We start from the raw sequence: 14983 nt of genomic DNA, 5'->3' as shown, positions 1-14983 counted from the left end.
TACTCAGTTTACGTGGAAGATAAAATAATCATGTTATGTCTTGGCTAACACACCCAGATCTTGTGTGTGATGAAGATGGAGGAAATTACAAGGCGCCTGTAGCAACATTTCAGTTGAAAGACAGATGAATTGATGTAATGACTCTGTGAAGAACTGATCAAGAGCATAATTCCATTTCTTTCTGCAGCTATTTCACTCAAGCCTTAAGTGCTTTCCCTGCTGATGCTATGATATGTTTTGGCGAAAATGATACAGGAAACTACCATAAATACTGTACATCTTAATTGCTTTTATCCATATGGCATCAGTTTTAGTACCAGGCTCCAGTTTCAAAGATGTGGCCTATTAAGGGCAGTAAAACAACTGTTCTTCTAAACAACCCAGTCAAATGACTTTTGAGCAGTAATTTACTAAAAACGACCCAAATAAAAGTTGGTGTGGGCAGTAGTGAAAACTGGTGAATTAGATTAGTATCCTGAAAGCATCAATACCATGAACCAATGAACCATCATTCATAAATAATGATAAAAGGTATGATCAAGTGCTATTGATAAGAGTTTTGGTATTGATTTTAAGAAGCTTTAGGTAAGAGTGTGAATAGAGCCAATCCCCAAACTCCTACCCCCGAGATACGTTTCCAGTAATTCTAGCTGATTTATGAATACCCAACAACCAGCAACCATGACCTTAATGAAACTTATGCTCTGTATCTCAGTCTGTTATAGTGATAAAACCTTATAGTGAATATATTGTAAATGAATACCAAGCTTCAGCTAAACTGACTGATAATGTCTTTTTCTTGTTGATTAATAGTGGAGCTCCACCACAATGGATCTCATCAAAAACAAGCTGAAAGTAATCTCTATTGAAACATGTCCATTCAAACCCTAAATCATTAGAATTCTTCAGCTCTGATGGGAGCTCAGTAATTAATGGAGTTGCGATAGACCTGTGCCATAAACAGCATGAATCAGAACATGTCTGATTCTGAGACTTATTATTTGTATTACTGTAGCACCTAGAGGCCACAGGAAAAAGATAGATATCTAAGTTTCCCCATGTTATGAATCGCCCAGAAAAAAGAAGACGCTGAATATCCTACAGAACGCAGCCAGGACAGAGGAAGGATTGGCAGTAAAGGCTGCTCTGCAGAAGTGAAGCAAAGCAATAGGTAGTGGTGTACAGAAGATGCCATCTTGGTTGCACTTTTTGCTTTTTCTTTGTGCAGTGCCATTATTATACAAAAAGCAACAGCAGCAGAGAGCAAGAAGGTGAAGGGACAAGGCTGGCAGCAGCGAGGGTACAGGAGTTAGGGAAATAGTGAATTATAAGAGAGAAAATAGGGATGTGAAATGGAGAGATAAGGGTAGAGATGGTGTGAAGAGAAGCACAGGAAGAGCTGATGGCTGAGCCAAGAGAAAGCAGCTGTGCAGACTGACACACAGGGTGAGCAGTGCAAGTCCCCACCACAGGCTTTTGCAGCTGGGTCTCGTGGGGGTGCTGAGGGTGGTCCTTGGTGACATCCTGCAAAGGAATCACAAAGTCAGCAACAAAAAGAGATTGAGTCAGTTAATTCAGATAGTTATCCTACCCTAGGCAGCACCAACTATACTTGTATTACTCCAGACAACAACTCTCTGGCTTCCAGGTCTGCAGGCCCTCAAGCCTCCTAAGGCACGGCTTTGCCCTCCCCCAACCTTTGGAAATAAATATGTTCTTTTCCTAATGTTTAACCTGAATCTTTCTTCCTGCATTTTAAACCTATTGCTGTTTACCTGATTCACCATGTACGAAAGACAATATTTTCATTCTTTTGTGGAACCTTTTAAGCATTTGAACATTGTTTCCACATCTGCGCCCTGTTTTTCTCTCCTTAAGACTAACTGATCCCAATGATTTCCAGTTTTCCTTCACAGCGCATGCTTGCCACACCTCTGATTCTCTTTGTCACGTGTCTGTGTTGCTACGCATCCCCTGACCTTGGCCCATGTATTCAACAGTTGCCCTTCTGGGACTGACAAGGGCTGGATTTCTCCATCCATCATGACAGCTGTAGTCTTGCTTGTCTGTCACAGTGCGCTGCTTGCCCGGTTCACCGCAGCAGGACACTGCCTTAGGTGTAGTTTTGAGATCCTGAAGGGCGAGTGCCAAGAGGATGGGGTCAGGCTCCTTCCAGTGGTGCCCGGTGATGGGACAAGGGGCAATGGGCACAAACTGCAACACAGCAAATTCCCTCTGAATATGAGGAAGAACTCTGAGGGTGACAGAGCACTGGAACAGGCTGCCCAGAGAGGCTGTGGCGTCTCCTTCTCTGGAGATGTTCAAAACCCACCTGGATAGAACTGTGCAACCTGCTCGAGGTCAACCTGCTTTATCAGGGGGTTGGACTAGGTAATCTCCAGAGGTCCCTTCCAACCCTGACCATAGTTGTGGATCATTCTGTGATGCTGTGATCTTCTGTAATGTCCCGTTCCTCTTTTGAAAATGTGATCTAATCTGTTGTTTACCCTCACACGTTCTTACTAAATGCACACATATCTTCAAGGTCTCAGCCTGTCAAGATCATGTTTAATTCTGATGGTGTCCTTCAACATTCTTGGCATCCTCCTCAGCTTGACACTGTGAATCTGATGAGCATAGTTTGCTCAGCCACCCTGGTGCTGAGGGAAACATGGGCAAAGCCCACCAGGATGGACCATCGAGGGATCCTTGTGCTGCAGCCTTGTGCTTGTGGCTGGGAGCCACTGGAAATGATGCAGTGGAGACAGTTTTGTAGATACTCATTTTAGTTTTATTCAGATTATGTTTCCCTCTATGTCACCGAAGTGTCCTGGAAGCCCTTCTGAATCAAGATAGATGACATTAACTGCTCTCCTATCCACAGGCTTGTTACCCTGTTAAAGAAATGAATTAGATTTGGTTGACATGATCTTGACAAATTAATGGTGGCTATTAGTCGTCATCTAGTTTTTGTCTAGGTGTTTGCAAAGTTCATTTGATTATTTTTTCTAGAACTTTATTGGGACTTCAGGAGTGGTGTCTTGTTGATTGGTGGAGAAGTGAACACAGCGATGGGGGATACAGGAGCGTGGAAATACTCAGCGCTCTGTAGTCTGTGGCTGGCTGGTCTGTAATTCATCAGTCCCTTGTCATCTTCCTGCTCCTTTCTAACCTGTTCCCACTGTAGGCTGAACTCTTAGATCTTTGTCACCGCTGTTAATTACACTCACCAGCCGGTCAGAACTGACCTTTCTTGTGAGGTTTGATGCAAAAAATATTAAAAAAAGATTAAACGCTTCTCTCATTATGTGCTGACAGCTTTCCTTCTACCTTGCGGTCTCTTGAGGCCCAGGCTGGCTAAGACGGTGCTGGGGCTGCTCCCGTCCGCGACGCATTCCCAGGTGCCAGCCCTGCCTTCCGAGATCCTGCTGGGAGCTGGGTCGTGAAACTGATGGCAATTAACAAAAGCCCAACCCAAGCTCAGGTGTTTCGCTTGCTTGTGTTTGAGGCTCTTTTTCCTTACAAAAGCTCACTTTCACGGTTCTTTAGCATCAGCCCTCGCATTTCCAACTCTTTCTTGCTGGCTGGTTAGAAACCAGTTTCAGATGGTCTCCTGAACCGGTCCTTAAAAAAACCCCTGAAACCAACCGATGATACGGCTTTGGGACACGTGGTAAATCGTGTCCCCAAGGCCCTCCCTAAAGTTCTCCTTCACTCTGGCTCCACATAAGGGCCTCCTGTGCCGAGTTCAGCTAAAACGGATAACAGACCCCCCGCCCCCTCCACCTTCCCCCCAGCCCTGAGCTTCCCGGGCCGGGGACGCTGCCGTAGGGCTCGGAGGGGCCCCTGCGGCCGCTCGCCGCTGAAAGGCGGTGTGGCGGCTCCTGCCCCCGGGGGCCCCCGGCACGACGGGAGAGCCTCCGGCACAGCGGTGCGCCCTTCCCCCGGTTTCTTCCCTTTCCCCCTCCCGGCGGTGTCCCTCCGCCGGCGGCGGGGCGGCAGATGCCGGGGCTCGGGGGAGGGCCGGGGCCGGGCCCCGCGGGGCGGTAGCGGCAGCGGGGGCGGGCAGCGCGGCCCCGCCGCAGCCGGCAGCGACGCCCCCGTAGCGGGGGCGCGGATGGTCTCTCCCGGGCCGGCGGGAACCGCTGTGACACCTGCTGGCGGCGGCGGGCCGGCCCACGGCGGGCGGAGCGGAGGGGAGCGGGCAGAGCGTGCCCGCCGCGGGGCGCTCCGCGGCCGGCGCCCGGCGCGGGGCACGGCGGCGGCGGGCACCGCGGGGCCGGGCGCCCCCTGAGCACCGGCGCGGCGGGGCACTGCGGTAGCGGCACTGCCGCGGCGGCGGCTCCGCGCCCCCCGCCCGTCCTCCCCTTTCTCCTCCTCCCTCCTCCTCCGCCGCACCACTTCCAGGGGAGGCTGGTGTCATGCGGCTGGCGCCGAGGGAGGGGTGCCCGGGGCCGCAGCGGCAGTGAGAGGCGGCGAGCCGAGCCGAGCCCCCTGCGATGACAGCCATGAAGGAGCAGCCGGCGCACCCGGGCGGCAGGGGGAACCCGCCGCCGCCGCAGCCCGACCAGGTGGGACCCGCGGCGGGAGGCGCCGAGGGGCCGGGGGATGAACGGGACTGGGCGGTGGCGGGGGGAGGCCGCCGTCCCGGAGAAGTTGTGCGGAGCTGGGTAAAAGTCCGGGGCGGGGGTGCGGGCGCCCTCGGGGCGGCTCGGCCGGAGAAAGACGCAGCCCCGCGGATCCGGCTGGGGGGATGCGGGGGGAGCGGTGAGGTCGCCCGGGGGGGGCCCAGCTTTGTCCGGTCCCGCCTCGGGGCTGGGGTGTCCATCAGCCCTAGCCCCCGACGGCAGCGGGTCCTGCAGGAGTTTGCGCTCCGCTTCCCCGCGAGTTGCGCCCGGAGGCGAAAACACTCGGGCAGGGGGATCTTGCCCTGCCGGCAGGCGCCAGCGGCGCCGAGACGGGGCTGCCGGCCGTGGGGGCCGGGCAGCAGCGGCGGCACCGGCGGAGCGGGCCCGGGCTGGAGGGTCGGGAGGGAGCGGGGCCGCCCGGTTCCCGCGGCGGAGCTGGCCGGGGCGCCGCGGGCCGCGCTCCGCATCGCCGCCCGGTCCGCGGCGGGGTGGGGCGGGAGCGGCGCCGGGGAGGTTTCCCGGAGGGTTTTGGCAGCGCCCGGGCGGCGGTCACGTCCCTCGGCTCGACGAGTGCCTCCCCGCGGGCTGGCGGGGGCCAGGGTGGCCGGGGTACCGGTGTCTCTCGGTACTGGCTCGCTATCGAAACAGGCGAATCTCGGGCGGTTCTCGCGTGTGAAGGCTGGGTACTGGGGGAGCAGGTGAACTTGGCTGTCACCACCATAAAATCGAAGTTTGTATTGCCAGACCGCCGTGTCTGTTGCTCGGGGCGGCAGCGCTGCCGCCCCGGGAGAGATGGGGCTGTGCGCGCTCCCACCGAGACCCCGGCGGGGACCCTCGGGCACCCCCGGCCGCTGCAGGGGCGGCGGGGCCGGCGCCGCGACCTGCCCTCGGCGCCCGGCGGGTGCGACCCCCGCGGCTCAGCTCGCCTCGCCCGCAAACACCTAGAAATGCGCCAACTCCAGCGGTACTGCGAGACTGAGTGGTGGGTGGGTGGGTTTTTTTGCACGTTGTCAGTACCGACCGCTTTCTGTTTTGAACTCCAGCATGCTGAACGGGCTGAACCGGGCTCGCAGGGCGCGGGCAGCGGCATTTCCTATTTTCATTCTCCGTTAACGTCCATCTACAGAGCTTAATTTCCCTCCAGTATGTAAACATTGGGGGGAAATCGCCACCAGTGAAAGCTGCTGCGCACAGCTGTGCTTTAGAAAGCTGGTGTCCCAGTGTCCAGCCCTGCCTGCACCCCCAGGCTGCATGTTAACCTTTGGGTAGTCCTTCCAGTCTCCGGGAACCCGTTAATTTCAATAAATTGGAAGAGGTATGCTTTTTTTTTTTTCTGAAAAGTGTACGCATTATGGCACATTTTCATGTAACATTGATAAAATAATACCTTTGAGTTTGAGGAGCCTGCTTGAATAAATTAATCGCGTAAGTTACATTATCTGGAAAAGATGGGCAACTTCCATCAGTACTTAAAATTTCATGCAAATAGCAGAATTTATGGAAAAGTCAAGATTGTTTTAAATAGTCTCAGAGGTTCACAGAGATCGTAAATTTCAGGGATACTGCTTTTAGATATAATAAAAAGTACTTGAACTTAACTGATCTTTATTTCTTTATATTCAGTTCAGACATGTTGAATTGCCAGAATGGTTTTTTGTTGGAGGAGGAAACCTTTTCAAAGCAGGCTTAATCCTATGTGCCAAAATTTACCAGTTTGACTGCTTTTTTTGGGCATAATGAGGAACAGCAGTAAGTTCTCAGTTTAAAACACACTAAATATTAGGAATTTATCCTAAATATAGAAATATTATTACCTGAGTGCTTTGGAATTCTCAGCCTCTTTTGGTGGTGGATGGGGGGGTCCACTGGTCTGTGCACTGTGCCTGGCTGCATGAAGTGTAAATGCAAACTCCTGTATGTTTGCATTGGAGTTTTCCAGGTCAAGTTTGGTTTTCTTGCTTGGAGTTGAGAGTGAATCAGCTTTGATGGTCTGTTGTCTTAGATGCTGGGGTTGTTGTGCAGTGTATAACAAAATGTTGTTTTTAATGGATGGCAAGTCTTTCTGTGGCTCTAAATGCTAATAAGAAGGCCTAAATCCTGCAGTGAGGTCCGTGCAGAGTGAGGCTGCGGCTGGTGGATCTCAATGAACCAACACCAAGGCCACTCATGCACCTTTGCACAGCTGAGATCCACGTGATTGTAGCTCAGCCCTGGCCAGAGCTTGGCCACAGGCTGTGTCTGACTCAAGGTTTGTGCTGGAAACCATTCTTAGCATAGCAGTGTGAAGTGGCTGTGATCTTAACAGAGGGATGGTAAGGGTTGGGAGCTTTTTGGTGGCTGCTGTTACAGAGCTGCTGCTGTGGTGGGCACTGTGGTTGGGCAGGTGGAGAAGAACAAATGGGCTGATGTGTTCACCCTGGTTTTCCATACCCCATAGCACTATCACAGGCTGGCCCCGTGTAGATGTAGCTTTCCTAGGGCCTTCAAAAAATCCATCTCTTTCCAGGTACCCTTGTTTAACATGGCATTTTGCTTGGTGAACTTGTATGAACCTGTAGAGTCACTACAAGTGACACCTGTAGTTTATTAACTTTTGCCAAAAAGCTACAGCTGCCCTACAAGCCACACCTGTAGCTTATTTATTTATTTTTTTTAAAAAAAGCTACATCTGCACTGAGAGGGTTTCCTGAGGTAGCCAGGAGCAGCAAATCTTTCCTGGTAGCTCAGTGTTTGGACCTGTGGGAAGTCTAAGAAGGAGCAAGGAATTACACCAAGATTTTCTAAGTGTAAGTCTCTTTCCTGATTTCAAAGTTGGGTTTTACAGATACTTCTGAGAAGTCATACTGAAGTTGATGCTTTTGTGGTAAATTTATAAGCTTGCAACTTGATCTGTAATTTCAGATTACAGTGGGATAATGCTGGAACTCTCCACTTAAAAGCTTGGATAGAGTGACTGGAGCATCCATAACCATCAGCTTATAAATAAATTGGATACAACTTCACATCCAACACTTCCCCTGATGGTGTTTTTAAACCAAGCCTCCCCTGGGCCAAGGCATCTAATAACAACTTCCATTAACAGTGCTATTGATGTTTCGGTGATCGGTTTGATGAATTAGCCAGATTTATTCTCAACTCCTTGCTAAATGATGACTCATATTTATTGCCAAAATTACAGTTTTATGTTCAGATGATCTATCTGTAGAAAGGAAAATAGCTGTAAATTACTTGTATTTCTGCTCGCTTCTGGAAAGCTCTATCAAAGTGCTCAGACTTCTGTCACTTGTGGGCTTGTGTCGGGAGTGAATGCGGCTCCCTCAGTTCGTCTTAGTAAAAAAAATAGTGTTCTTCATCTTGTAGCTTTTAAGAACTGTCCTGGGGTCTTGGACAATGGTGCTTACTGATCGTTTTTAGAAGGCACAACCATTCGGTAGTCAGTGGACACAACATATTTGAAAAATATTATGTACCTGTATGACTTGCTGGTTGATGAATGTTGCTGTCTTTGCAGATGAAAAACTAAGATAATTCCTCTAGGTATTACCTTTGTGAGGGTTCAGTCTGCTTACAAAAAAACCAGATGATCTACACCACCTGGTGCTATTTGCTGTTCTTTGTGTATATAGAAGACAGACCTTTGAAATTTATAATCATTCTCTCCTGAGCCTCTTTTACTCTTCTAACTTCAGGTCCTTTTAAAATTGATTTTTAAAATGGAAAAAAACAAACCAACCAAACCCCACATTTTTTCCCTTTACTGTATGTCATTTTAGAATGTACTACATTATTCTGCTTAAAAACAGGTAAGGAAAAACGAAATCAGACTGCATTGTGTTGCACTAAACAGGGAAATTACTTGGTAAGCATTTCAATTACGTGTTTAGTATACATACAAGGACAACTGAGTGAGTACTGTTTGCTTGACTGCCTTAAATTAAGGAGTTGAATTTCCCTGTCTCAGGACCAGTTTCTGTGGTCACCAAACAAGGGGCATATTCTAAAAGTACATCTGAATAAAACAGAACACTCTCTGCTTTGTTTTTCAGTGACTAAAGCCAAAATAGTTTCTGGTTTTATGTCTTCCTTCTTTACCTTCCTTCTTTTGCCCCAAACCAGAGTCTGATCTTGCAGTGGGAAAAATACTGGTGGATAGCTGTGTCTGTCCAGAGCAGTATTCATCTTAATGGGGTTTTACCAAGGTAAAAGGGCTCTCCCCTGCCCCACTCGGGTAATTTTAAGCTTGATGGGTCAGGGAGATACCTGAACTCTTAATTGTATATGTACAACAATTCCAGTAACTTGGATGACTTGGTTAGGTAGCCAAGTCCATGCCCCCCGCTCTTGGTCGTGTTCAGAGTTGGCTTCAGGCTGAACTAAGACGTTCTGCTTTAGTGCATAATCCAAAGTGACTTGCTTTTTTCCTTCTTACCATCCTAGCAGAAATTTTTACTTGTTTTATTGTGGCACTATATCAAACATACTGGTTTGTAAGGTTCAACATAACATCAGAAACATCAGATAAAAAAAGCCAATAACAAGTGGCAAAATACAGTCATATTACTATACCTAGAATATTTCATGAAGAGCTAACATCTGAATCTTAGCTTTAACTTTTAAATTCTATTTTTTACACTATATATATGCCATATGATATCCATGCTGGATCCAGAAAGAAGTATTACAGGCTTGCAATATGTGTTGAATATATGACCAGCAGTGCAAGAAGCTTATGAGAAAACGTATTAACTGTGGTGGTTTGGAGTATCATTCAGGATTCAAGTTCTAGGGGGAGGCATGGGACGTGTCATCTTTCAAATAGTGCATGTGGCCTTGATTCATTTTCTCTTTGCCGTATGGATGTTTTGATGTATTTTGGTCATGTACCTGATAGTGGTGATTAACACAAAAATCCTGAAGCTCTTCTGCCATCTTCATTGCATTTCTAGTCTCCTGCTCTGAGCTGATCTCCTTTTTGGTGAAATGCTTCTCCTATTAATTAAGAAGCATCATTTTATATGACAACTTGTAAATAGTCTGTGTAGGTACAGGATCCTAGGTAGCTTGAGAGAGCAGTCATACAAGTGTTTTTAAGTGGCTGCATAGCACGTAAATGTATTTCTCTGTACAGAAGTGATGAGTGTCTCATTAGAAACTCACTTTCCTAATGCAGAAAACTTTACCGAGAGCTTTCCAGTCCCTTATCCACCCTCTGCCCTGGGAGCCAGCCAGGAACACAACCATGAAGAGGTCTCTGGTGGTGGGTGCAGGGCAAGGCAATCATGCCAGTGCTCTCTTGCTCCTTGTATCCTCCCCTCATGAATTCCCATGCTTTTCACAGGTTCTCCGTGTCTTGCTTTCAAATCAGCATGTGGGAATCTATGCAGCATAACACAGCACCCGATTTTTCAGTGTTTAGAGCCCTCCACTTTGCAGGTGGATTAAAGGGATTACTTAATGCAGTAAATAAAACACTGTGAAACAGGGCAATCCTTTTGGCTCTTCTGTGTTAAAGGGAATTGCAGGCATGTGTAGGTTACATTGTAGCCTTGAATATTTGAGCATACTTCTTGTATTAGCTGTTTTAAAACATAGTTTCAGTAATTCTTTCCAGTATCTTCCAACTGAAAAGTATTGCTTCAGGCGAGCTATTTTGATAATTAACAAGAGGGAGGAACTCTTTAAGGAAACGGAGACTATGTTTGATGTTATTCTAGAATTTGAAGGCCATCATCTTGGCATTTTTTAATACTTTCAGGATATTCAGAGATTACATGCGTGTGTTATTGACAAATATGAACACAGTTTCTCCCCATAGCAGTAATAAGGATGAATGTAATATGTGAATCCTAGAGAGGTATCTTAGTTTTTGTTGCTGTTGTGTTTCATTGGGGTTTTTTTGTTTGCTTTTTTTGTGTGTGTGTGGTGCTTGTTTGTTGTTTGTTTGTTTGTTTTTAAATGAATGGGGCTTTGAAATGTGCCTGACCTATGGAAAATCTTGTAGGTGAACAAGACTGTATACTTTCTTTAACATTGCACTGGAAGATGTCAGCAGGCTCATCTGCTTCTACCGGGCCTGTGTCCTGCCAGCAGGTAGCTGTAATTTGTTGACGCTGTCTTTGTAATTCTTATAAGACCTGTGTCATATTTCAAGTCCGTGCATTAGTCACAAAATCTCAGATGTCTCAAACTCTGTCCCTTTCCACTTTAATCATACACTCCTTTTACGCTCCACTCGGCTGCATCAAATAATGTTCATGAATATATGATAGTAAAAAGAACAATGCTGATGGTGACTGATGATGATAAATTACTGTATTTATCCATTAGGAAGGACATTGGATGACCTACAGATCTGAGGCTGATGTTAAAAGACCTTTTCTAATCTTTCTTAATGCTGCTGGCAACAGCCACGTAACTTATTATGTGTTATTTATGTAAAGAATCTGTAAATAGTTTTGAAGGATGCTAAACTGAGATAAAAGCCCACTGGGGTTTGGAGGATGTTGTCTAAGAAAATCAATTAGGAAGTATTAAACAATGTGATAATGTAAGGAAAATAAAGATTCTTTAAATGCTTTTGGGGGTTATTTTAGACTGCCTGGGGCAATATTTGCAATTTACGTGCCTTCAGGGAGGAAAAAAACCCAATGCATTTCGTAGCTTTCCAGAAAATAAACTGGGCAAATGTTAGAGTTTTCTTTTAGAAAATATGGAGAGAATTCCAAATGCTAGTGGGAAAGCCATTAAACTTGTTTGAAATGCTGGGCAAGTACAAGAAACTAAATCAAACACTGCCAGTGCGACTGATCATTCGTCCTCCGTGTTTGTTCTTTCTGCTCCTGACGGCGCAGAGGCTGCTGGCTTCCTTTCCCTCTTTCCCATCCTAAGGCTTCAGAGGCTGGTGAAATCAAAGCATTTAATATATATTAGGGGGAGTCTTTCAGAGTAAGGATTTGAGCGTAAGTACACTTAATTAGGAGTAATGATGTGCTGCAGTTTTGAATCTTATGGAAGAACTGCTTAAATTGGATGGTCTAACGACAGTTCTAAATAAACACCAAATGGCTACAAAAATTGGGTGGCTTCAGTCAGAAAAAGTGCAGTTCAAGGAGATCTTCTTGGCAGTCCCTGCTGGAAATCTCCTTTTAGCAATTCCCACCTTATGTGTGAAAAATTCTTCAGTACCTTGGTGCAAACAGCAACACAGCAGAGATCCTACTGAAAAATTAGTCAAGGGCCTTCTTGTTCTGGGGCACAGATGATTGTATCGGGTAATTAGATGTTATCAAGCATAAATAGAAGTTTAAATCTTCCTTAGGTAATAAGCCCACAAAGTCAGAAGTCTTTGAAATGAGTGGGTGGTTGTAGTGCGAGGCAATTAGTTGCAAAAGGTTACTTTTTATTTTTAGTTCAAAGGTTTGTTGTATTGTGGTACATTGAAGGTATGTTATCTTTTGGAACCTGAGATGGTGGAAAATATTTCTATGTTCTGGTCCATTCCTAAAGTGCTTATTTACATGGATTTCCTCACTGAAGTCAGTGAGACTACTTATATGAATAAAGTCTGCAGGACTAATCATATAATTTGCACCGTAATAATTTTCATTATATCTTGGGGAAAAAAAAGCCCTTTGGTACACAGTGAGTTGGATCGAGCTGCAGTACTCAAGCTGTGTGAAAGGTAGTTATCAGAATGTTGTCACTGGTGTTCTCTGAGGTTTTTTGGTAGTAAATGTTCAGTGTTGTGGCCTGTTTTAAAATTCAAAAGGATAGGCCTACAGCTCTTAATATTACATGCCAGACTCTGAAAAGGTTCTTGAAGGCATCTGTCCGTTTATGCAAGCTATTTGCCCACCTGTTAGGAGAAAGACAAGGTTTATACCTATATATAGTATATATATTTTTTTGTATTTCTTTCAGGGTCTTTACATGCAATTCTGAAGAGGGGATTTGCCCCCTTTTGGGTCCTGTCACTGTAGGCAGAAATGAGCCTGATGTTAAGAGTCCCAAGCAGCAGTGTTAAGACCCAACATTTCCAATTTCTTTGTGGCATAACTGGTGACAACTGAAGGAAGGAGAGGGAAGCTGATCTGGATGTGTAGTGGAATGGAGCTGGGTTAATTAGCATTGATAATATACAGCTGTGGGTTGGCCTCAGGGGAGGTGGGTTGGCGGATGTAGGTAAGGTGCAGCTGTGGCTGGTTAAGTGGTTGAGAGACAATGAAGGGAGAGTGGCCGAGGAAGAAGTGGAAGAGAGGAAGAAGCACGAGGAGAGAGAACACATGCCCTGGAGGAGGCAAGATGAGGAGAAGGCAGCAGAGGGACTGTATGAAGAGTATGTTGGTATGGGATGGTAAAAGACCTTGTTGCAGCTTGATAGTTTGGAGAGTGCTGTGACATGGATGTACAAGTGGAAACCAAATGGGCTGTCCTTTTGGGTCCCAGTTACTTTCTTGTAAATGGTAAGCAAGCACGTAAGACTTCATAAAGGAGATTGGTGCCAAGAACGCAGGTGCAGCTCCTGCAGCCTTTTAAAAGATGCTCAGTCTAGCACATAGCACATGATGGAAACAACTATCCTGTTTGCTCACCTTGTCCTGTGCCACTAACCACAAAGAGAGTCTAGAGGAAAGGGGTGGTGGTTAGGAAAGTAGATATTTCTGGTTTTAATGATTACAGGATAATGTATTCATTCTTTCTTGAACATGACAGCACAGAAATAACATACAGGAAAGATGTGACTGCATCTTCCTTCCAGTGCTGAGAAGGACTCGGCTTTTCTTCCCCAGTCATTGGTCTCTTTGTTTCTCTTCTTTGTGAAGGCTCCAGTGAAGTCTTTTTCTGTTAGTGACGATTTGGATCGTGCCCTTGGCTATTTTCATTCTCTACACTCTCTTTCTAGAAACATTTCTGATTCTACAAAATGCTGTGTTCTGTGTGAGCGGTTTTCAGTGCTCTCTCACTTCTTTTCCTCTTCAGTTTTGTTACATCTCCATGTGATTCTCTCCTGTACCATACTTTTTTTTTTCCCCCACCTTCCCATCTTTAATCTCCTATACACAGGTTTCCTAACAATTTTCTTCCAGCAGCCCTTCTGTCTTTACCAGTGTCATATTTCTCTAAGCTAAGCGACATCTTTGTCGTCTTTGTTTCCTTACTTTTATTTCCCCATTGCTCATCACTTGAAGAATGTTGCCTCAATTAAATGTACTGCTTGCTTTCCCCAACAGTATGAGTCTCAGAATAGAGATCAGTAATGTATATATAATGAATATATGTGTTTTGATACTTCCTGTGTGATCTAGTGATTTCATTAGGTACGGGGAAACCATTCACTTTGACAGTGTGGAAAAGATTAGATTCATGGTAAGCAGGAGTGTTGTTTTGGTAATCTCAGCCACCAGAATGGTGTCTTCAGTGGAAGCAATGGAAGGCAGATGGACATTGGGTAGATTTTTATTCTGTTAGAATAACTCCACACTCTTAATTTCCTGTCTCGTAATGTTAATGATCTTAGTAAAGCCTTTGCCAGGGTCTCCCGCAGCATCTCCCGGAGGAACCGGCTGCCGTGGCTGGGGCGGGTGCATTCTGTGTCGGGTACGAGACCGGCCGGACGGCTGAGCCCAAGGAGCGGCGCCGAGTGCAGCGGAGTATGGCCCCGGCGCTGGGCCCCGGCGCGGCCGCCCCTCGGCCCCTGTGCCAGGTGCGGGCCCCTCAGCGCGGGGGGGACGTGGGGGGCTGGAGCGTGCCCAGAGCCGGGCAGGGGGCTGGGGAAGGGGCTGGGGCACGAGGCTGGTGAGGAGCGGCTGGGGGAGCCGGGGGGATTGGCCCGGAGAGGGGGAGGCTGAGGGGAGACCTTATCGCCCCTTCGACTGCCCGGCAGGGGCTGTGGGCAGGGGGGGTCGGGCTCTTCTCCCAGGGAACGAGCCACAGGGCAGGGGGGACCGGCCTCGGGTTGCCCCAGGGGAGGTTGAGGTTGGAGACTGGGGAAAGTTTCTTCCCCGAAAGGGTGGTCAAGCCCTGGGACAGGCTGCCCGGGGAGGTGGTGGAATCGCTATGCCTGGAGGTGTTAAAAAGAGGCGTAGATGCGGTGCTTAGGGACATGGTTTAGTGGTGGGCTTGGCAGCCCTGGGTTAATGGTTGGACTTGATGATCTTAAAGGCCTTTCCCAGCCTAAATGATTCTATGAAATTAATAGACAGCAAGCTTGTAATTTAAAGAATGCACTGGTCAGCAAATGCAAATGGAGTAATCCTTGTGAAATATATATTGATTTGTCAAAGGAAATCTAAAGTCTTATTTCTGGTCTCTGCTGTATTTACATTGGAAACATAAACAGACACTAGCAGAATGTT

At 47.1% G+C, this 14983-nt stretch overlaps 1 protein-coding gene across 3 annotated transcripts in view; it reads left to right on the top strand.

Annotated features, from left to right (window-relative positions):
* DPP10 (dipeptidyl peptidase like 10) overlaps window positions 1-14983 on the top strand; it is a 548469-nt gene that overhangs the window by 249934 nt on the left and 283552 nt on the right. The window contains exon 1 of one of the 3 annotated variants that reach the window (XM_056350157.1): window positions 4230-4571. The exons of 1 other annotated variant lie outside the window; for it this stretch is intronic. In XM_056350157.1, coding sequence (XP_056206132.1) covers window positions 4500-4571 — 72 coding nt within the window. In that variant the 5' untranslated portion in view covers window positions 4230-4499. Of the gene's footprint in view, window positions 1-4229; window positions 4572-14983 lie in introns of those variants that run through there. One more of the 3 variants, XM_056350155.1, reaches the window with a different exon arrangement.

Source organism: Falco biarmicus, chromosome 8 (genome assembly GCF_023638135.1).
Source record: "Falco biarmicus isolate bFalBia1 chromosome 8, bFalBia1.pri, whole genome shotgun sequence".
Taxonomy (NCBI): Eukaryota; Metazoa; Chordata; class Aves; order Falconiformes; family Falconidae; genus Falco; species Falco biarmicus.
This window is presented reverse-complemented; position numbering and strand designations above follow the sequence as displayed.